This window comes from Salvelinus fontinalis, chromosome 8 (assembly GCF_029448725.1).
Source record: "Salvelinus fontinalis isolate EN_2023a chromosome 8, ASM2944872v1, whole genome shotgun sequence".
Lineage (NCBI taxonomy): Eukaryota > Metazoa > Chordata > Actinopteri > Salmoniformes > Salmonidae > Salvelinus > Salvelinus fontinalis.
In genome coordinates, this window is record NC_074672.1 from 27,306,320 (window position 1) to 27,326,506 (window position 20,187).

General features: G+C 41.3%; 1 protein-coding gene across 1 annotated transcript; it reads right to left on the bottom strand.

Annotated features, from left to right (window-relative positions):
• Positions 1 to 3,554: 3,554 nt before the first annotated feature.
• Positions 3,555 to 19,388, bottom strand: LOC129860998 (synapsin-2-like). The gene is made up of 11 exons (XM_055931998.1): positions 18,407 to 19,388; positions 8,992 to 9,049; positions 8,700 to 8,791; positions 8,298 to 8,454; positions 8,106 to 8,195; positions 7,931 to 7,993; positions 7,707 to 7,849; positions 7,400 to 7,474; positions 6,967 to 7,069; positions 6,415 to 6,564; positions 3,555 to 6,086 (listed from the first exon to the last, which is right to left on the bottom strand). Exons 1-11 carry the CDS (start codon positions 18,748 to 18,750, stop codon positions 5,958 to 5,960), a joined length of 1,404 nt encoding a protein of 467 aa, XP_055787973.1. The 5' UTR covers positions 18,751 to 19,388; the 3' UTR covers positions 3,555 to 5,957.
• Positions 19,389 to 20,187: the final 799 nt, after the last annotated feature.

Sequence of the window (20,187 nt, forward strand, 5' to 3'; positions counted from 1 at the left end):
GGGCCACAGTGTCTCCTGACCCCTCCTGTCTCAGCCTCCAGTATTTATGCTGCAGTAGTTTATGTGTCGGGGGGCTAGGGTCAGTTGGTTATATCTGGAGTACTTCTCCTGTCTTATCCAGTGTCCTGTGTGAATTTAAGTATGCTCTCTCTAATTCTCTCCTTCTCTCTTTCTTTCTCTCTCTCGGAGAACCTGAGCCCTAGGACCATACGTCAGGACTACCGGGCATGATGACTCCTTGCTGTCCCCAGTCCACCTGGCCTTGCTGCTGTTCCAGTTTCAACTGTTCTGCCTGCGGTTATGGAACCCCTACCTGTCCCAGACCTGCTGCTTTCAACTCTTAATGATCGGCTATGAAAAGCCAACTGACATTTATTCCTGATTATTATTTGACCATGCTTGTCATTTATGAACATTTTGAAAATCTTGGCTCTCTCTAATTCTCTCCTTCTCTCTTTCTTTCTCTCTCTCGGAGGACCTGAGCCCTAGGACCATACGTCAGGACTACCGGGCATGATGACTCCTTGCTGTCCCCAGTCCACCTGGCCTTGCTGCTATTCCAGTTTCAACTGTTCTGCCTGCGGTTATGGAACCCCTACCTGTCCCAGACCTGCTGTTTTCAACTCTTAATGATCGGCTATGAAAAGCCAACTGACATTTATTCCTGATTATTATTTGACCATGCTTGTCACTTACATTTTGAACATCTTGGCCATGTTCTGTTATAATCTCCACCCGGCACAGCCAGAAGAGGACTGGCCACCCCTCATAGCCTGGTTCCTCTCTAGGTTTCTTCCTAGGTTTCGGCCTTTCTAGGGAGTTTTTCCTAGCCACCGTGCTTCTACACCTGCATTGCTTGCTGTTTGGGGTTTTAGGCTGGGTTTCTGTACAGCATTTCGAGATATTAGCTGATGTACGAAGGGCTATATAAAATAAACTTGATTTGATTTGATTTGAATGTCCGCAAAAACACTCCAGTAAATACTACAGTAAAGTCTGCTAAAACACTACAGTGAATACTATAGTAAATAAATATCAGGGGCACAACTTTAGTTTTAGAAGTGGGGGGGACATAATTTATTTATTCATTTTTTATTTTATTTTTCAGTCAGACAAACACTCCAAACAGTCTACCTGACTGCTCGGATGCGTCCGCATGGTCCTAAAGAACATCGTTGCCTTGTTTTGTATCACATTCCAATGATAAAACTGGGGGGGACGAAAATGCAATTTCAGAATGTGGGGGGGACAACTGGCAGCTTCATTAAATAAATAGTACCCGCAAAACACCAGTCAACGTCAACAGTGAACAGGCGACTCCGGGATGTTGGCCTTCTAGGCAGAGTTGCAAAGAAAAATCCATATCTCAGACTGGCCAATAAAAAGAAAAGATTAAGATGGGCAAAAGAACACAGACACTGGACAGGGGAAGGCCAGCATCCCGGAGTCGCATCTTCACTGTTGACGTTGAGACTGGTGTTTTGCGGGTACTATTTAATGAAGCTGCCAGTTGAAGACTTGTGAGGCATCTGTTTCTCAAACTAGACACTCTAATGTACTTGTCCTCTTGCTCAGTTGTGCACCGGGGTCTTCTTCTTCTCTCTCTATTCTGGTTAGAGACAGTTTGCGCTGTTCTGTGAAGGGAGTAGTACACAGCGTTGTACGAGATCTTCAGTTTCTTGGCAATTTCTCGCATGGAATAGCCTTCATTTCTCAGAACAAGAATAGACTGACGAGTTTTAGAGGAAAGTTCTTTGTTTCTGGCCATGTTGAGCCTATAATCAAACCCACAAATCCTGACGCTTCAGATACTCAACTAGTCTAAAGAAAGCCAGTTTTATTGCTTCTTTAATCAGAACAACAGTTTTCAGCTGTGCTAACATAATGGCAAAAGGGTTTTCTAATGATCAATTAGCCTTTTAAAATAACAAACTTGGATTAGCTAACACAACGTGCCATTGGAACACAGGATTGATGGTTGCTGATAATGGGCCTCTGTACGCCTATGTAGATATTCCATAAAAAAAATCTGCCGTTTCCAGCTACAATAGTCATTTACAACATTAACAATGTCTACACTGTATTTCTGATCAATTTGATGTTATTTTAATGGACAAGAAATATGCTTTTCTTTCAAAAACAAGGACATTTCTAAGTGACTCCAAACCTTTGAATGGTAGTGTACATCTCAGGACAAATATAAGCATGTCATAGATTGTAGTCTTAGCCTGCATCACTATGTTGTTTTACCTGACCTCTGAGCACACTCAATATTCCTATAATGAAATAGCATATACATATGTATCTAGATAAACAGGAAGGAGGTTATTGTAACACTTTGTGATACAGAGGTGAAACAGAAACAGAGACTGGTTTCGGTACACCACTTTTCATTCCCTCTGTTTCAGGGTTAGTCAACCTGCACTGTGTCTAGTCAGAGAACAGACCTGCAAAAGATTTCCTCAAGTTGCATATGGTCTCGGCCTTGGCCACGTCTTCACTGGCTGTGCGAAAGAACGATGTTTCCTTCAGGCCAAAGGCATTGGTCAGGGACTGAGATTTACTGAACATTTTCTTTGTACTCTAATTGACTGTAGAGTATTATAGTTATTTGATACTGGCTATGATGTTTGGTTTAACCTTGTAATTATGTCAAAACTAGGTATTTTCAAAGTGTTGCTGCCAATGTGCTCTTACTTCACCAGTGGATGTGCCTGTGCCTTTTCCTCTACTGTTGGCTGTTCTAACACTGGAGGCTGGTTCTTCTCAGGACTGGTGGCCTTCACTTGTGCCTGAGTCAGTGATTCATTTTGGGGTTGGGCCTGTGGCTCAGGCTAGGGTTGGACTGAGGCCTGTGGAGGAGCCTGGGACTCGGGTTGGACCTGAGGTGCTGAGTTGAGCTGTCTTGGTTGTGCTGGAGGTGGTAGTGGTTGTTGAGCATCCAGTCCTCCTGGTCTGGGCTTGGCCTGACTCGCTGACTGGGGATGGGGGTGCTGTGTGGTTGAGGTAGGCCTCTGGCTTGAGTCTTTAGCAGAAGCTTTAGGAGATGACTTTGGAGCAGGCCTTTTGTCCCTAAAACCATGTGACAATAACAGTAAACAGTCTAAAATCAACACTGGTCAATGGAGGAGGTAAAAGTTGAAAATAAAAAAACACAAAGCAGGGAGGATACGATATTACAATAATGCAGATATCTGTAATGCATTAGAAGCAATGCAATGTGGGGTGAACATGCTTCATGAGGGTATAGATGGAGGGGTTTTGACCAACCAATATGTTTGCTCATTTATTTGGTTTTCCAAACTTTAATAATATGATATGAAAAATACATACTTTGACTACCATTAGTAGGCCTTTCTTCACCTGTGTTTGTTGGTCTTCTTGCTCCACATATCTTTCTATAAACTGACATTTTAAAGGAGTCTCCCTTTCCACTATATATACACTGTACATAGTGACACAATATAGGCTGATTTGCTCATTGATATAGGCCTAGTTTTTTTATACAACCATATATTTTATACAACCACAAATTAGGCAACACAGACTGAACATATATTGCAAAGGAAGCTTTATTGCCAGTGACAGGGGGAAAATATCAGTGTGGGGTATGTTTCTACAATGTCTTGTTATCTGTACTGGATCTTTTCAAACAGTTCAACACTAGTTCCAAGAGTGCACACTTAACAGGTAGTAGCAACCCTGGTCCCAAATAGCTGCAACTCAGCAGGTTTGGAAAACTGAACCAGCAAAGGATTTTCACCTGGGCAGGATGGCTGATTTTGAATTTCCCCCGACAATAACTCCTTTAATCAATCAGTTACACAACAAATATGGCACTATGCAACTATTAAGGACCTTGGTGCCGCCGCTCTATCCTCACTTTTGTAGATATGTCATGGCATTTTACTCCACAAATCAAAACACAAAACCATAAAGCCACAGGCAAGGCTTTTACAGGGTTACTCTCTGGGTTAGGCTATCTGCACAGACACAATGTTATTTCATACACCTAGGAAAAGAACTTGCACACTGAGCTTGCCAAACATAGTTTGTTTGTACAATTCTGTTAGTTTACAAAGTGTTTTACAATGGGACACACATTTACAATTATCTTGATGTAGATGTATTCTTAGTTGTACGACCATTTCACCAAATAGGACACATGCATGGCTTCTAATAACTACTACTTAATGCAAGTGTTTTTAATTTACAACAGTGTTAGCTATGGGAAAATGTTTGTATCCCACTTGTGAATATAGCTCTGTGAATAAATTATGCTAGAAGATCTGGTACTAAAAATATAAAGAATATAAAGTTAAAAACATATATATTGCACTCTCCATTAACTCAGTATGAGTATGATAAGGCAAATATGTCAAAGAATCTTTAAATGGCAGTAACATAAGCATAACTCCACGCATATCATCACTGCAATACAGGGCAGCATCACCATCGTCATGGCAACGGCACTACGGTCATTGATATTAAGCATGGATGGTATGTGTATGGTGGTATCAGAAACCTTATACCTAGTAATTTAAATATATTATGTAAAACCTTGACTATTTTACTGAAGCACAATTTAGTTTTTCTACTTGATAACATATTTGAAAGCGACAAGACTAATTGGACTACTTCACTTCCTGAAATATCACAAATACATGCATCATAGGCCTTAGAGGAAATGGTTATTACTGTAATCTTATTAGATAATGGACACACGTCTAGAGTCATTCTGTTAACAAATCTTAATGAGAGCATTCTACTATCACAGTTACTCTCTAACTCTACCATAAGCTCTCCTCTCTCCTGATCCAACTGCAGCTGCCACAAACCAATCCCATATATTTACAGTGGGGGACTGTGATTATAAGTGCTGAGTGATAACAAAAGTCTAATATTTATTATTTCTCTCAAAAAGCTAGAGTAGTCTATTGTAATTTTGTAAGTTATCTAATATGTTTGTCCTCATGCACATGAAGACATCTATGGCTGTGTTCTGTGCATAGAGACAGTTTATAAAACTGTCAAAGAACTGTCTTGCTAGGAGTCGGTTGTATTTCAACATTCACTGTGCGAAGTATGGGTAGTCTATCTGCTAATAATGGACAAAGGAACAGCAACTACGTTTCATGTCTCGAACCTCCTTTTAATCAATGAAGGTCTACTTAGAAGTGATCTGGCTGTATATATTGGTGTGCTCATCAGCTTTCTTGGCACTAACACTTGGTTGTTTATGTAGAACTTATACAATATGTATTCCATATTATGACACATTCACAATGCATAAATCACAGGGACAGTAGTTTGGAACTATACCAGTGATGTCACTAAAGAAACATCCTGATTGATCATCTGACATTTAAAACATACAGTTACCTTCCTTCGTATCATTCATGCAAAACCAAAAAGAAATACCTATTATATTAGTATATGTATGAAAATAATCACCAATACAGTCATACGCACCCACATTTACATATTGACATATACACAAACGTCAAACTGCACGATAAACCAGTTTGACCATATCTAAAAGTACACACCAAAATTGAGAAATAAACAGGGGGGTTTAGAGGGAGGTCAAATTATGAATAATGACTGAATCAAACACGTGGCACACAGTAGCACTGGACTCAGTGTAGGCACAATCTGCTTATTACACCGTCAACAACAGCCCCAAAGAAAACCACGGCTACAGAGAAACAGAGGCGACCGTTACAAGCACACTACATCAACAGGGAAACAAGTGGACAGTATATCTTGACACTGCATAGAGGAAAAACACAGTCCAGGCCAGCAGTACACTCTGGACCAAACTAACACCAGCCAGATCTCAGTCCGTCTACCGTTTCTCCACTCCCCAACCCCCTCCCCTCCTCTCTGCTTTGTGTTCAGCTAATGTACGTCATCGTCATTTCAATATTACATACACTTCCTCTCTGGCGGGCTATTTAGTTGGCCTGGACGGGTTTTGGTCCCACTGCAACGCCATTACAGTCGAGAATGTACTGCAGACAACCTTGAGGAGGGCGTGTAGCGCCAGTCTTGGGATCAACCACCAGTTCCTTCTGGCCACAACTCTGCAAACACATAAAACTAAGTGATACTCCCAGAGACACTACAGTTAAATGTCCTTATGACACAGTTCTGTTTTCATACTGCTTTAAAGAATGTACTTTTTAATCAAGAATATGGATCCAATGTTGGTTTTATACAAATCTGGCAATACACAAAGGCTATAAACAAATCTAGCTATACACTAGTTACTAAGACACAGTAATATGGACGTTATACACTGAACTCTAATACACGTGAAGGCTCTCAAACAGGATTTTCTAAAAGACTATCTGTGAGACTATGACTGATCATATTCCCATACAGTGTTGTATGTAGCCTACTTCACCATACCTGTGATGGCTGCATGGTGGTTGGTCTGTTAGAGGACCCAGCGGGTGTCCGTCCTACTGCCTGGTTCATCTTGGCTACCACCATGTCAGTGATGAGCTGCCTGTCCTCTGCCTGATGCTCTCCTACCAGTGACATGGACGACCCCACCACCTGACACACACAGAAGATGGTAATATTACCAGAGGAAGAGAAAATGGACGTGGAGTAGGTTATGAAGGAAGGACAGTAGATTGTGTGTCACATTTGGTTAAAGTGAAGGTTTAACTGAATGGTTCGGAACTATGTTTGGATACCATCCCATGTTCTCAACAGTTGTGCCATCTGTGAAACATGTCTAGGCTGCTGTTCCCATAACAACCAGATAGCGACATAACAAGGATATGGAATACATCAATACATTGGTTAACAAAGATGTTGAATATTTCAAAATATTTAATAAGCGAACTGCCTCAGTGTGTTGAGAGCAGCTGAATAATTAAATAATTAATCATAAAAATTCCTGCAATATTTCAGGCGCTGTGAAATATTTTACACTTACTAGGGAACACCTACCTCAGTGATGTAATCTTTCGCGTCCTTTCCATGAATGGCTTTGACAGCACAGATATCCAACCCTCCGAAGATCTCTGAGCAGGTGTCAACCCACAGCTTGTACCTGAGCACAGGCCAAGGAGTACAGATCTGACACTAAGTGGTCTTACATAGTGTCACAGTCAAGGACAAGTGCGATGCTATTTAATAGAGATCATTTGCATGTAGGAGTGTAATTACTCAAATGGCTTTATCAATTTTGTATAATTCAGAGAGAACACAGTACAGAGTGCCAACTTGTATCAAGACAGACATTTACATTGTTTCATAATGAGCTACATGAATGATAATTGACTTTGGTAACGAGACAGGCCATTTTCTGACATTGTCTTGTCTTGTCCTTTTAGAAAGGAAGCATTGTCAGTGGTGCTGTACTGCTGTTAAGGACTCATACCTGTCAGTCATGGCCACTTGTTCCAACATGGCTGAGCCTGTGTTGCTCTTCCAGTTGCCAGAGATTGAGGTCCTCCTATAACATATGAGACATTATACAAATGGTATACATATTAAAGTCCCTGTTGATTGTTAATTCAAGGATTCACAAATTCAATAGTCTTGGATTAATTCGATTACACTTCTGGATTATTTGAAAAAAAGGCAGATCCTTAAGCTAAATGTGGAACATTTAAAGGTTTTCATATGTTTACATTTGCTTACAACAGAGGAATAATCATGAATACAAAATGGGGAATAGTACCTACATGTAAGCCTTGTAGTCATTGCCAATCTTCTGAATTCTGATGTCGTATTTGGAGTCGATGAGGGGCTCTGTGGTGGTGTAGGTCTGGGTGAGAGCCACCACACTGACTATGTCCTGGAACTTACTGTGGTTATCCACCTTCACCTGGACACAACACACACCACCTTCCACTAGCAGCCCCACAGTCTACAGAATAACAATATCAAGCCTTAATAACATTATTACCTTTCCTACTCCTGAGTGAGCGTGTCCAATTTTCACAACTACAGGAAACGTTGGCATGGTAACCTGAGTGATAAACCGTCAAACAGTATTGTTTTATGTCTGGTTTCATGATACAATGAAGAAAAAGAAGTCCACATTAATGGCTACATTTCAGAAGACATGATTACGTTCTTACCATCTCCTTGTAGTTGGGATAGAAGGTCTGTTCGATCAGAGGGAACTTCTCTGTACCAAGCTTCCTGTAGGTGCTTATTAGCTGTGCAAACTAGAGACAAACAGACATCCATTAGTGAAGTTATGCCACTGACTTAAGACACAAATAAACAAGTCTCATGCATTGCACGCAGCCAGCCTTCTGTCTGCCTACCGCCCAGGGCTTGTCACACAGGTTGTAGATGGACTCCAGGGAGTTGATACTGGGGATGCCCCCATACTGCAGACCAATGATCATGTTACGGAAGTCCTCATTCTGGGTCATACTGAAGGCATGTTGGCGGATGAGGACAAAGTCAGGCTTGAATGACCTGTAAAACATAAATACACAGATGCTTCAGAGAGAAATTAAAACTGGGTTGACCTTCACATGTAAAGTGAACCATGGCACATTTTCCATGTGGCACATTTCCGAGTATTGAGTGTGTTGCTTATGAAAAATTGTCTCTAAGGGCACTGGTGAAGTGCCAATGATTTCAGATAATACTGTTTTGCTTGTGGGTGTGTTGTGTGTGGTGTGTGTGTGTGTGTGCGTGCGCATCTGCACGTGTCTCACCTGGCCACCCTGGTACCGTTCCTCAGAACCTGCATGTCCACATTACAGGACCCGTTGGAGTGAGCTATGACGTTGATCTCACTGAACTCAGCCTGCATGGTAGAAAAACATACAGATCTATCTGATTAACTGAATGTATATCAATAGTCATGAACACGGCACAGATCAGAGGAGGCTGGTGGGTGGAGCTATATATGTATTGGCTGGAATGGAATAAAGGTTTCTATGTAGACAACTCTATCTGAGACAGGTGCCAAAAGTAAATCGATGCACTTTGCCAAATGAGGCTTACCTGTTCGACTTTGATGTCATAATCTCTGTGAACTTTCTTCCCTCTGAAGAGTTTGGCCCTAAGCAACAGGGAAGATAATTGATGAACCTTTAGAGGACATGATGAGATAATAGCAGAAGGATCTATCAGTGTTGAGTCCTTGTGATCACGTTTCTCTGTGAATGCCCTCCATCAATTTACAATCACAAATATTGAATAAGACACTTCATTAACTTTAAAATGCATCAATATGGATTTTATGGAGCAAAGACTTTAAATACACACCACACCATTACCCAAACATTCTGTCTTGTGACATATTCCCCTCAGATAAATATGTCATGGAGAATTGTTAAAGTGATAAAGTCATGGTAGTGACATATCCACTACTTATCATTTTATGTTTTGATGTGTTTTTGTCCTTTATGAAATGTAAGTAGTCCCCCGTGTTGCAGCGTTTGCTTCCATCTAGTGGATCGCTACTGAATGGTGCATTGTAGTCAAAAGCCCTCGGAACCAGATACATTTTACAATTCCATAAAATGGATGAAATGATCTGGTTCAATAGCTATGGTCTTTGTCCAAGAAAAAAGTGTTTGTTTGGTGGACTTTAGTCTGGTGGATCTTAGTCTACTGAGCGCATCCAGTGTTAATATCAGCTTAGCATCGAGCTATGTCTATACAGAGGTACTGGCACTCATTCCCTGCAGACAGGCAGGCTGGCCATTATTGAACCCACACACAGTGCATTTATTGAATTGAACCACGGACAAACACAGGAGACCTTCGCCATGCTCTTAAAGTGATGAGCGAGGGGAAGGGAGGTTAATCAATGGAGACAAACTTAGTGACCTGAAACAAACTATGTGTCAGGGGACTGTTGAAAGCATTGCCTCTCCTCTCCTCAGTGTTGCCATGGTGTTGCTCTTAGCCAATGAATTATGTCAAGCTTTCAGTGGCCAAAACTTCAACTGGAACCGTGCTGTAGAGAAGTGTACAGATTTCAATGGGATATTCCTCCACTAAATATTACAAAATAGCTGTTCTCTATGGAGGTCTAAAAACCCAAACAGTCCTATGACAAACCTTCTCTAAAATGTTGCTGTAGTTCAATGGCCAAAGTAATCAAAATGTGCTGCAATTAGGCCTACAGTAGAGCCATACAAGGTTTCAATGACCAGCATATTTTCCACTTTCTATTGAAATGACACATAGCAGTGTGCAGCGAAGTCTACTAGCAGAAGAAAAATACAATGGGAAAAATGATTTGATATATCTTCTACTTGTTTGTTTCACGTCAGTACCGTATGTCAAACACACCCTAGTGAGGACTGGCTGAATAATTTATTGCTGATCTAATTTGAGTCTGGGATTTATCTATGGCTGTGGAGGAAAACAATCATCTGAATATGAGTCACAGCAGCAGAGACACAGGAAATGAAAAGCCTGTAGATTATCTGTGTTATGATACATGGATATATGTGGGGCAGCCAAAGACATGACTCAGAGACAGAACCACAATGCCTGAACTTTTAGATAGGTCAGTGTTGGTGTAAAGATGGGTATCACAACTGTCTCCCTGATTCAGTTCCAACTTGTGGAGGATGTACTGAGGATGTACTGAATGTATGTGTAGAGCAGAGGTGGTTCAGAATCACACTCACGTGATGAGTAACCTTCGCTGACTCCTGAATACCTGCATTCGTTTCCCTAGCTAATGCTTTGGATTTAGCACAGCAAGTTAACACAGTTTTATTGTGACCAGGAGGCCCAGGTTCAAACCGCAGTTGGTTACTTTACATAGGCCTATGCATTGACGCAGAGATTATTAAACCTACAATCAACTGATTGATCTTTGCTTTTTTGCTCTGCACCCTGACCACTGCACATGCGAATAACACCTTCCTGCATTGAATGAAGCACATGCCACTTGTGTCGGACCATAATGTGTCTATTAAGGAACATATCATGTGAAGAAGCGTTTGTGAGGGAAAAAAACAATGGTGCATACCAATGTCCTCTAATAGCTCTAATACTCAAATGATCTATGCCCAAGTCCAAGACGGGACAGAAAAGACAGAGTGAGTGAGTCGGTGGGGAGTAGCAGCTACTAAGCTAACATATGGAATTATTTTAAGATGGTCATACCATGGATCATTTAGCTATTATATTTAGAATTTTAGGACCTCTGTAGTTAATAAAAAAATAAATATTGATTTGATTAAATATTGAATGTGGCCTTTACTACTAAGGCTCATAGAAACACATTGAATAATACATTCAGAAATGGCAAAATAGACAGTCAAAAAATAAATCATAAGGAATACGGTTTTGAAGTCTCTTTCCTATATCTAGGAGATACAGTATAGGAAAGCTCAGGATATGTTATCTTTTTTGGACACATATTTAACCCCTTTTCTTTGTTGGTACAAAACTACACACATCGGTGGTACCGGCTTCAGACGGGTCTTGTTGAGCTTGTGGGGGTCGTAGAGCAAAACGGAGAAGCACCATCGCGTTCGTGAAAGTATCATCTTTTCATTGAGTGGTCATATGAGTTCGAACACTACAGATGTTTTCGTGAAAAGACCAATTTTCAGGATGTCTCCTGGTCTTACAAACAGCGCTGTAGCTCTGCCACTTTCCACCCCAAATGCGGAAGGCCGACATAGGGGCATACGGTGGATTGAGACGCAGCCCATGCAAAAAAAACATATCTCTGTCTTAAATTGACAGATGGGGATTTTTGTGTTATGTTAATTGGATAGACTTTTAAGGATTATGAGTGTGTGAGAGAGAGAGGGCTGGGCAGGACGACAGAGCGGCTGGGACTAACTGCCTTTGTTGATTAGTTGATTTAGATTAATATGTCAAACAAAGGCAAACTTAATTATGATAATTTTGAAATGCAAATCTGACTAACAGGCCTATTTTGTCTTCATTTTCCTAGTCAGTATGTGACATCCACTTTACGACACTGAGTGAATGAGTAATGGCTATCGCTGTCTCTCTACTGTAAGAGGCAAGAGCAAACCTCTGACACTTGTCTGATAAGTGAGACAGTTCCATCTGTCCTTGTCCACCTTTTAATGTATAGCACAGCATTCCTATCACAAGACAGACCCAATCCTAACCGTAACCATCTGATCCTTTATCAAAGGTTAGGGGAAATTTCTATTCCTGATTCCCACTCTAATTAAGCAATAAGGTCTGAGTGGGTGTGGTATATGGACAATATACCACGGCTAAGGGCTGATCTTATGTACGATCCAACACGGGGTGCCTAGATACAGCACTTAGCCGTGGTATATTGAACATATACTTTAAATCCCTGAGTTGCCATATTGCTATTATAAACTGGTTACCAATGTAATTAGACCAGTAAAAATATGTTTTTTTATCATACCCATGGTAAACGATCTGATATATCCCGGCTTTCAGCCAATCAGCATTCAGGGCTCGAACCACCCAGTTTATAATCTCTGATATATCGGTGTTTATTTCTGACTTCAGGAAATTACTTTTATTCTACGTTATCTCCAAACCTCTGAAACAGAGAAGCTCAAGCAGTAGTCCAACTCATCTCACCATGCTAGTATATCAATAAGATCTGAAGAGGCGTCTTCACTATGCCATATTTGTGATACTTCCAGTATAATGGTAACGGTGATCTCGCCTACATGCTTCATTCCTACAACGCACAAAGTCAATACAGAACCACTAGAGAGTATGCAATCTTAAAGCTATTTGAAAGTCTGTCAGTCGAGGGGAAATTGCCATGCCACTTCCAACAGGTAGCAGGCAAAGAGCAGCTAGGGAATAGAAGTGCTGCTTTGTTTGATGTTTCCTTCTGAGGCAGGATGATATTGCACTGAGCAGCCATTCTGTGAGTGAGTGCTGTCCCATTTCTGTCAGGGTTTCACAAAGGAAGACTGTTCCCTAGATAACACTTTAATAACAGATAATGCGTTGTCTTAGGCCCTTGGCTGTAGTGCATCTTAAGACAGATCAACTCCAGCTCGACAACCTCTGACACCACGGTACTGCCTTCATACAACAGTCGTTCATGGAGTCATGCTAAATGTATAGAAGCCAGATGCAGATATACATATTTGGACAAGGGAATTGTACACTTCATGGCGTACATGGAAAGAGGAGTTAATGTAAATGTAAAGCTAGCATAAGAGGCATTTGAAGGCAGCAGTGTCAGACGGTCGATCTGATATACAGGCCTGGTGTCAGTCCTAGAGCCATGATCTCTCCTACAAGGACAGCATGATATGTGTGGTACACAGTGGGAGAGTGTCATTATGGTAAAAAAATGCCCTTTCATATGACTACAGAAGCCATGATGTTTTCACAAAAAGCTAGAGTATCACAGTTGCTACGCCATAGAAAGACAAATGTCATTTTCACAGAGAACCTGACACTGTGAATTATTTTACCCATTCTTAGAGCAATTACTTCTAAATCCATTTTCATTAGATTAGCTAAATATATAATCACACTAATGGAGGGATGATTTGGCACAATCACTGTCATTGAGGCAAGCTTTGGTCATTATACTAGTGTGCTATTCTCCAGTTTATCACATTTTCAGAACATTCTGTTTTCATCTCTGTTTGGTTTCTAGCAAGTTAATTTGTCTAGCTCTCCATAGCAACAACTAATCAACAGTCTTATTAAGATAGTTGAGTAGGAGAGAAGGGGAGGAAAGGTTTCTTAAATCCCTGAAGTGATAATGCCAAGAAACAAGGACTGTCAGCAACAACATTCATAACTATAATAATAAGGACGTAAACTGTGAAAGATGTTAGCGCATTGCTACCATGCAATAATCAGCAGCAGGTTTGTGTTTAGGCCTGAAACCAGTGGTCATAGCCTAGTTTAGCCTTCTGTTGTGTGAGTATGAAGTATTCCTGTCAGATTCCATTTCAGTCTCTGTCCTAAGGTTACTATACTGCAGCTTGTTAGCCTCTGTCTTTATCTCTTGCACAGGGCACAACATTTCTGACCCAGAAACCGCCCATCCCACACTGAAACACAACCCTCAAACCCCCTTTAGCCAAGAGTTCAGAGCTGATATCACATGAGGTTGGCCTACAGACTAAAAATGATCAGATCTGAAAATGGAGGAGATGCAGTAGACACTAAAGTTGTAATATATTGTCTGAAGTAGATATCTGATAATTTTATCGGTTAAATACTGTTCTTGTTCAAACAGAATATCCTGTATTCCAGAATTCTAGACTCAAAGACAATTAAGTGATTACGTATTTATCACATCCATATCTGTAATTGGGCCTATGCTCTTCATGGTGACATCAGTAAACTTAATTAACAATGAATCACCACCAGACATGCTAATACAGATATTTTATTGGGAGCTGAAAGACAAGCTAATGTCGACACCAAAGTAAAAACCTACAGTCATAAACAGCTCATCCTTATGAAATACAACCGCAAGCTAAAAGGCCAAAGAGTAACGAGAAATTACACAATCAATGGGGCAATCAGACAGTGGCAAACGTCCCCTAGCTAGCTCTCCTATTGTTTAACACATTGCTGTTGTCACCAATCCCAAAGACTATAAAAGTTGAGAGGGCCTCAGAACTGACTCACTGTTATTGTAGACACATGAAATGTAGACGTGATGCTGAGCCTGAGGCAGGCATTGGGAGCTAGTGGCAGGTCTCTCTAGTGGCTAAGTGGTGGAAACATGAAACAGGGAAACAGCTAACGATGCCAGGAGAGGCTTCAAATCAAATCAAAATCAATCAAATCAAATTGTATTATTCATCACACGCTTAATAAATAACAAGTGTAGACTAACAATGAAATGCTTAGCTGGAGAGATCTTTCAGCTGATGGCTCTACAGATGATTTGTGAAAGGTAACGTAATTTACTCAGATGTCTTCAATGTTTCCATAACTGTTGACTTTTTGATAAATTCCAGGCTTTTGATGTCAAATCAAATGCTATTTGTCACATGCGGTGAATACAACAGGTGTAGACCTTACAGGGAAATGCTTACTTACAAGCTCTTTCCCAACGATGCAGTGTTCAAAGTAATTGAGTAAAGACACAAGATAAATAAAAACATGCAAGAATGGTGCTATATACAGGGAGTACCAATAACATACCAATGTGTCAGGGTATGAGGTATTTGTGGTAGGTACTGTATATGAATGCAGGGGTAAAGTGACTAGGCATCAGGATAGATAATAATAATAATAATAGTCAAAAAACAAATTAGCAGCAGTATATATGATGAGTGAATGTGTGAAAGTGTGTGTGTGTGTGTCATCTGTATGCGTGTGTATATGTGTGTGGGTTATGTGTGTGTGAATGTAAGTGTATGTGTGTATGTTAGTGTAAGTATGTGTGAGTGTGTGGATAGTCCTGTGAGTGTGCATAGAGTCAGTGCAAAATGGAGTCAGTGCAGATAGTCCGGTCATGATTCGCATTACTCTATGTGGTATTAGACAGAAAACAATCCTGGTACATTTAATGATTATAGATGCATTCCCATATCCCATAAGAATAGAATGATTACATTTCTTCTCAGGTTGTTGACTGTCTGCTGTTATGTGGAGCCAAAAGTTATGTGGAGTTGATGTGGAGCCAGCATCATTTAAAAATGACATGAGTATGATCTTATTAGGATTTATCTGGGTTTCTATTACCTTAATGGGCTCCCTCAGCCATGATACAATGTGACGTGTATTCAAATATCTACCATTACTTAGGCTATAGGCTATATCCGCAGTGCAAGCATAGTGGTCATTATTGTTAAAAGGAGCTTGCAATTATTCAACATACATCCACCTCTGGCCTGCTCGCCTCCCTACCTCTGAGGAAGTACAGTTCCCGCTCAGCCCAGTCAAAACTGTTCGCTGCTCTGGCACCCCAATGGTGGAACAAACTCCCTCACGACGCCAGGACAGCGGAGTCAATCACCACCTTCCGGAGACACCTGAAACCCCACCTCTTTAAGGAATACCTAGGATAGGATAAAGTAATCCTTCTGACCCCCCCCCCCCCCCCTTAAAAGATTTAGATGCACTATTGTAAAGTGGCTGTTCCACTGGATATCATAAGGTGAATGCACCAATTTGTAAGTCGCTCTGGATAAGAGCGTCTGCTAAATGACTTAAATGTAAATGTATACACATCAATATCATAAATGCATCTGCAGTATGCCATATGCCAATAAACGGAATCTGTCCACTCTGCCTTTGTTATTGTGATAGCAGCCATTTTGCATGGTGAGATGAATCATGCATACACACAGGACTCCTGGAATAGCCACTCTCCAGAAAGCAACATGTCATCCAAATGCAGATGTGTCCCTCAGGCTACAGTTTCCATCTGCATATAGACCACTATATATAGACCACTGTATATAGCCTACTGCACATAGCCTACTGTATATAGACCACTCTATATAGCTACACATGTCTGAGGAAAATCAGCTGATGCTAAGGAACCATGTTCAAGCAAATATAACTAGTTAATTTGAATTCACAAGACAAAACACATAGCAAGAATCACAAAATCTAAAAACATCGATCTTCATGCTACCTTCTTCAGGACTCTGCTATGTGATAATGTAGGCCTACTATCTACGATATATCTCGCAATTACCTCTTCAAAGCAGGATATGTGATATGAAGAAGGATGTCTGGCGTGGGATGCTGTGCAGACAGTTATGTAAGTTTGTGTCTGTCACTGAAAGGTTCTGTAGAATTCCTTAATGCATAAATCCGCCTTGCCAACATCTAGTATATAATAAGCAAACCCTCTCACTCACAACACTGCAGTTGCTATACATTTTACAGAACATTGGAAAAAGAGGCTTGATTTAAAGTAGCTCTTAGGAGAGGCAATAGCTACATGTCAGTGATGCTGTGCAATCCCTTTAAAGGCCCAGTGCAGAATTCAGTTTTCAGGTGTTTTGTATCATATTGTATAACAGCTGATGAAACATACTTCTAAATCAGCAGGGTTTGCATGGGTGGAGTTTTGGCCTGACTGGTGACATCACCAGGCACTATAAGTTTATATAGACCAATAACAAAGAGAGTTCCAAACCTCTCTGCCAATAACAGCTAGTTTTCTGATTACATATCACTCCCACTCCTTACTCAGACCACTCCAGACCATCCTAGCAAAATTCTTGCTTGAGAAACAGTTATTTTTGCTAAGAAGCAATTTCTGTTTCTTTTTGACCATTTTAATGCAAAACTATTACAGTAAGGTACTTAATTGTTGTCCAGAAATGATTTGATATTGACACAAAAAAACAGCTGCATTAGATCTTTAATATATGCCATCTGCTCTTTGGATTCATGTCATGATCTGCCTTCTCTCCTGCCTGCCTCCTCAACACACAGCATTAAAGAGAGGTGTCCATCTGAACTAGCATTGTAACGCAGAGCACACACATAACATCCCTTTTAGCTCCATTTCTATTGCTACTACTAGCCTATGTATCACCTATTCCTACAATGATGCCATGTGTTGTCTTTGCATGATTGGCCAAAGATAAATTCTGTGGATTGACTCTCTGTAATTGTGGACAGGTGGTCATGTGACCAGGGATCCTATCATTGAGCGGGAAGGGAAAGGAAACCTCACTGATGACTGGAAAGCACCGCAGTATTTACTCAATAGAGAAAACACACATGCATTTTCCCATGCTCTCACTGGCTGTTGAATATTCATGAAATTGCCTTTCTCAACAATGATGCAAAGCCGTGTTAGAGTACATTGGGTTGATCAGACTAATCAATTAAATGGGTTTAAGTCTGGAGCATGCTCACAGGTGGTTGCAAGAAACTGACCTAATATTAAAAATAGCAGCAGAATTCACATGGGTTTCTTGGTCAAACATCCTCAAAATATATAGACTTTTCCTCCTGCTCCAAGGCCAATCTGTCATTTTGAAATTTGAATATTGTCAAAAAGGGCATAAACCCCCTGAATGCCTGTCAATTACTGCAGGAAACCACCGTATTTGGGTGAGGCAAGCCATAAAAAGACTCCCTGATGCTGTAATGTCATTAACATGGTGAGTCAGTGGACTTTGTTTCCTCGTTTCCTCCTGAGTAGCTGCATCTGTGTTTTGTCATTAGAGCGACCTGCACTGGCATCAGACCACCCACAGCAGTAACCTGTTCAAATCTTATAAGCAGAGTTGGACGCCATACTTGTTGGCTGACAGGTTGTTTCAACCTTTTCTTTACCACAAGCCAGATCCATCTGAGAGCTCCTCTTTTCAAGAAGGAACCTGAGCAGAATATCAGTTTCACAACAGTGACCTGGCCAAGAGCCGCTCCGATGTTACAGAACACAAACAACACATACATCAACACAATAATTCACATAATTACAGTACACCATTTTACAGCAAGACACAGCATGTTGCCTCACCATTCCTGTTGTGGTTCGTCGATGACCAGGAGGATCTTAAACTTCTTGGGCGTCGTGACCGTGGTCTGCTCCACCAGTCCTGCTGAGGCCGCAGTCTGCTTGACTACGTTGGTGATGGAGCTGAAGAAGCCTGCCCCACTGGACTGGGACAGCTGGGGTTTCCTCTCTGGGGCAGGGGAGGGGGTAGGGGAGGTGGCAGGCGGCGTGGTCCCAGCCAAGGCTGGGCCTGCTGTAGCTGGGGGAGGAGGCTGAGCAGGGTCAGGCCTCTGGAGGTCCGTCATGTAGCCATTGGGCAGGTTGGAGATGAAGGTGCTGTCAGAGAGGCGCCGGCGCAGGTAGTTCATGGCTGAAGAAGATGGAGGGCTATTAGAGCAGACAGAACAGACGAATCAATGAGGGCTGGATGTGAAGAGTCCTTAGGAGAATGGTAGAGGCCAAATGATGTCACCTGAGGGACCGATTAATTTGCAGAAGGCGCCACTTCCCAGGGTGCAGCTGGTTGAAGGCTCAGCTCTTCTCCATGCAAACTCCCAGTGAATGTAATGTTTCCTCCCAGCTCAGCCGTGCATCCTCAGAGCTCCCCTCACTGTGGCCGTGATGCTATTCTCCCCCTCAGCCAATCGCATGCCTCTCTGCTAGCCTGAACGTCTGCAAGAAATGCTCACTCTCTCCCTCCCTCTTCTCTCCTCCTCTCCTCCCTACTCCCACTCATTCGTATTGTGTCGTGTCTGCCTCCTCTACCCCTCCCCCATTCTGTACTGCCTCACAGGCATCACGTCTTTTCATACCACTGCAAAAAAAAAGGGGGGGGGGGGGAGAGGTTTCTAATGGAAATGCACGAGGTAGTAATATAGAGGAAACCTCCAACACAGCCTGACCCTCTCTCTTCTTATGTTATCTCTGTGTCCGCAGTTGCCTGTGCCTAATACAGCTATGAGGATGGAGAGAGAAAATGTCTGTTTGGTCTGCTGTCAGTGTGGCTTGCAGAAGGAGAGGCAGGCAAGTGGCAGCAACAGTCCTCTGGGACACCAGCGCATGCTGTAGTGTTAACCCCCTCCTTCACGTTGCCATGTGATAGATTCCTCCCCATCCCCGTTAAGCAGCTAATTTAACTGAGGAAAGATCCCATGCAGCCATTCTGAATCATCCATGTGGATTTCCCACTAGAGGTGTTTTAAACGCAGTATTTTTTGAAATATTTACCTATCTTTACTATTGCACATGACTAGCATGGTTTTTAATGTGGGTGTGTAGAGGTCTGCAGAATGTATGATTGCGGAGCTTTGCTCTTGCTGTCATTAGATTAATTCGCATAATACCATGCTCTCTAATTCTTTTTTTCAGATAGGCTACTGATCATCAGTCTTTTCTATGGCTTTGATGGTGTAAAATAATATGAATTAGTATAGTCAAATAGTATACAATATACTGCAGCAATGTTTAATATTTGGGGGAGTATTTTTAATAGTATTTTACAAAAGTTTATAAAAAATACAAATGGTTCGCATACACAAATTAAAAAGACTTAGATTCCAATAAAAAATGTGTATGGTATTGCTGTATTAGCTGTTAACCCATTTTAGCAATTGTACATATTGTGGTGTCAATATTTGGAAAATGCATTCCCTTTGGAATTGATCAACGAATTCACTAGAAAATATAGACCTAAGACATTAAATGCAAAACCTTAACATGGGTTAAATGCTGTGTCACTGCATCTACTGCCAATTGTATGTAGGCTTCTTGTTCACTTGAGATATCATAATGAATTCCCTGCTCTG

What these genes read in the sequence shown, in the direction of transcription:
- LOC129860998 (XM_055931998.1), bottom strand. Translation starts at nt 18,750, where the DNA reads ATGAACTACCTGCGCCGGCGCCTCTCTGACAGCACCTTCATCTCCAAC. An exon ending in GACGAACCACAACAGGAATG is followed by an intron (nt 9,050 to 18,406) that starts GTGAGGCAACAT and finishes CCTGTTGCTTAG; the next exon opens with GGCCAAACTCTTCAGAGGGA. An exon ending in AATGACTACAAGGCTTACAT is followed by an intron (nt 7,475 to 7,706) that starts GTAGGTACTATT and finishes CATATGTTATAG; the next exon opens with GAGGACCTCAATCTCTGGCA.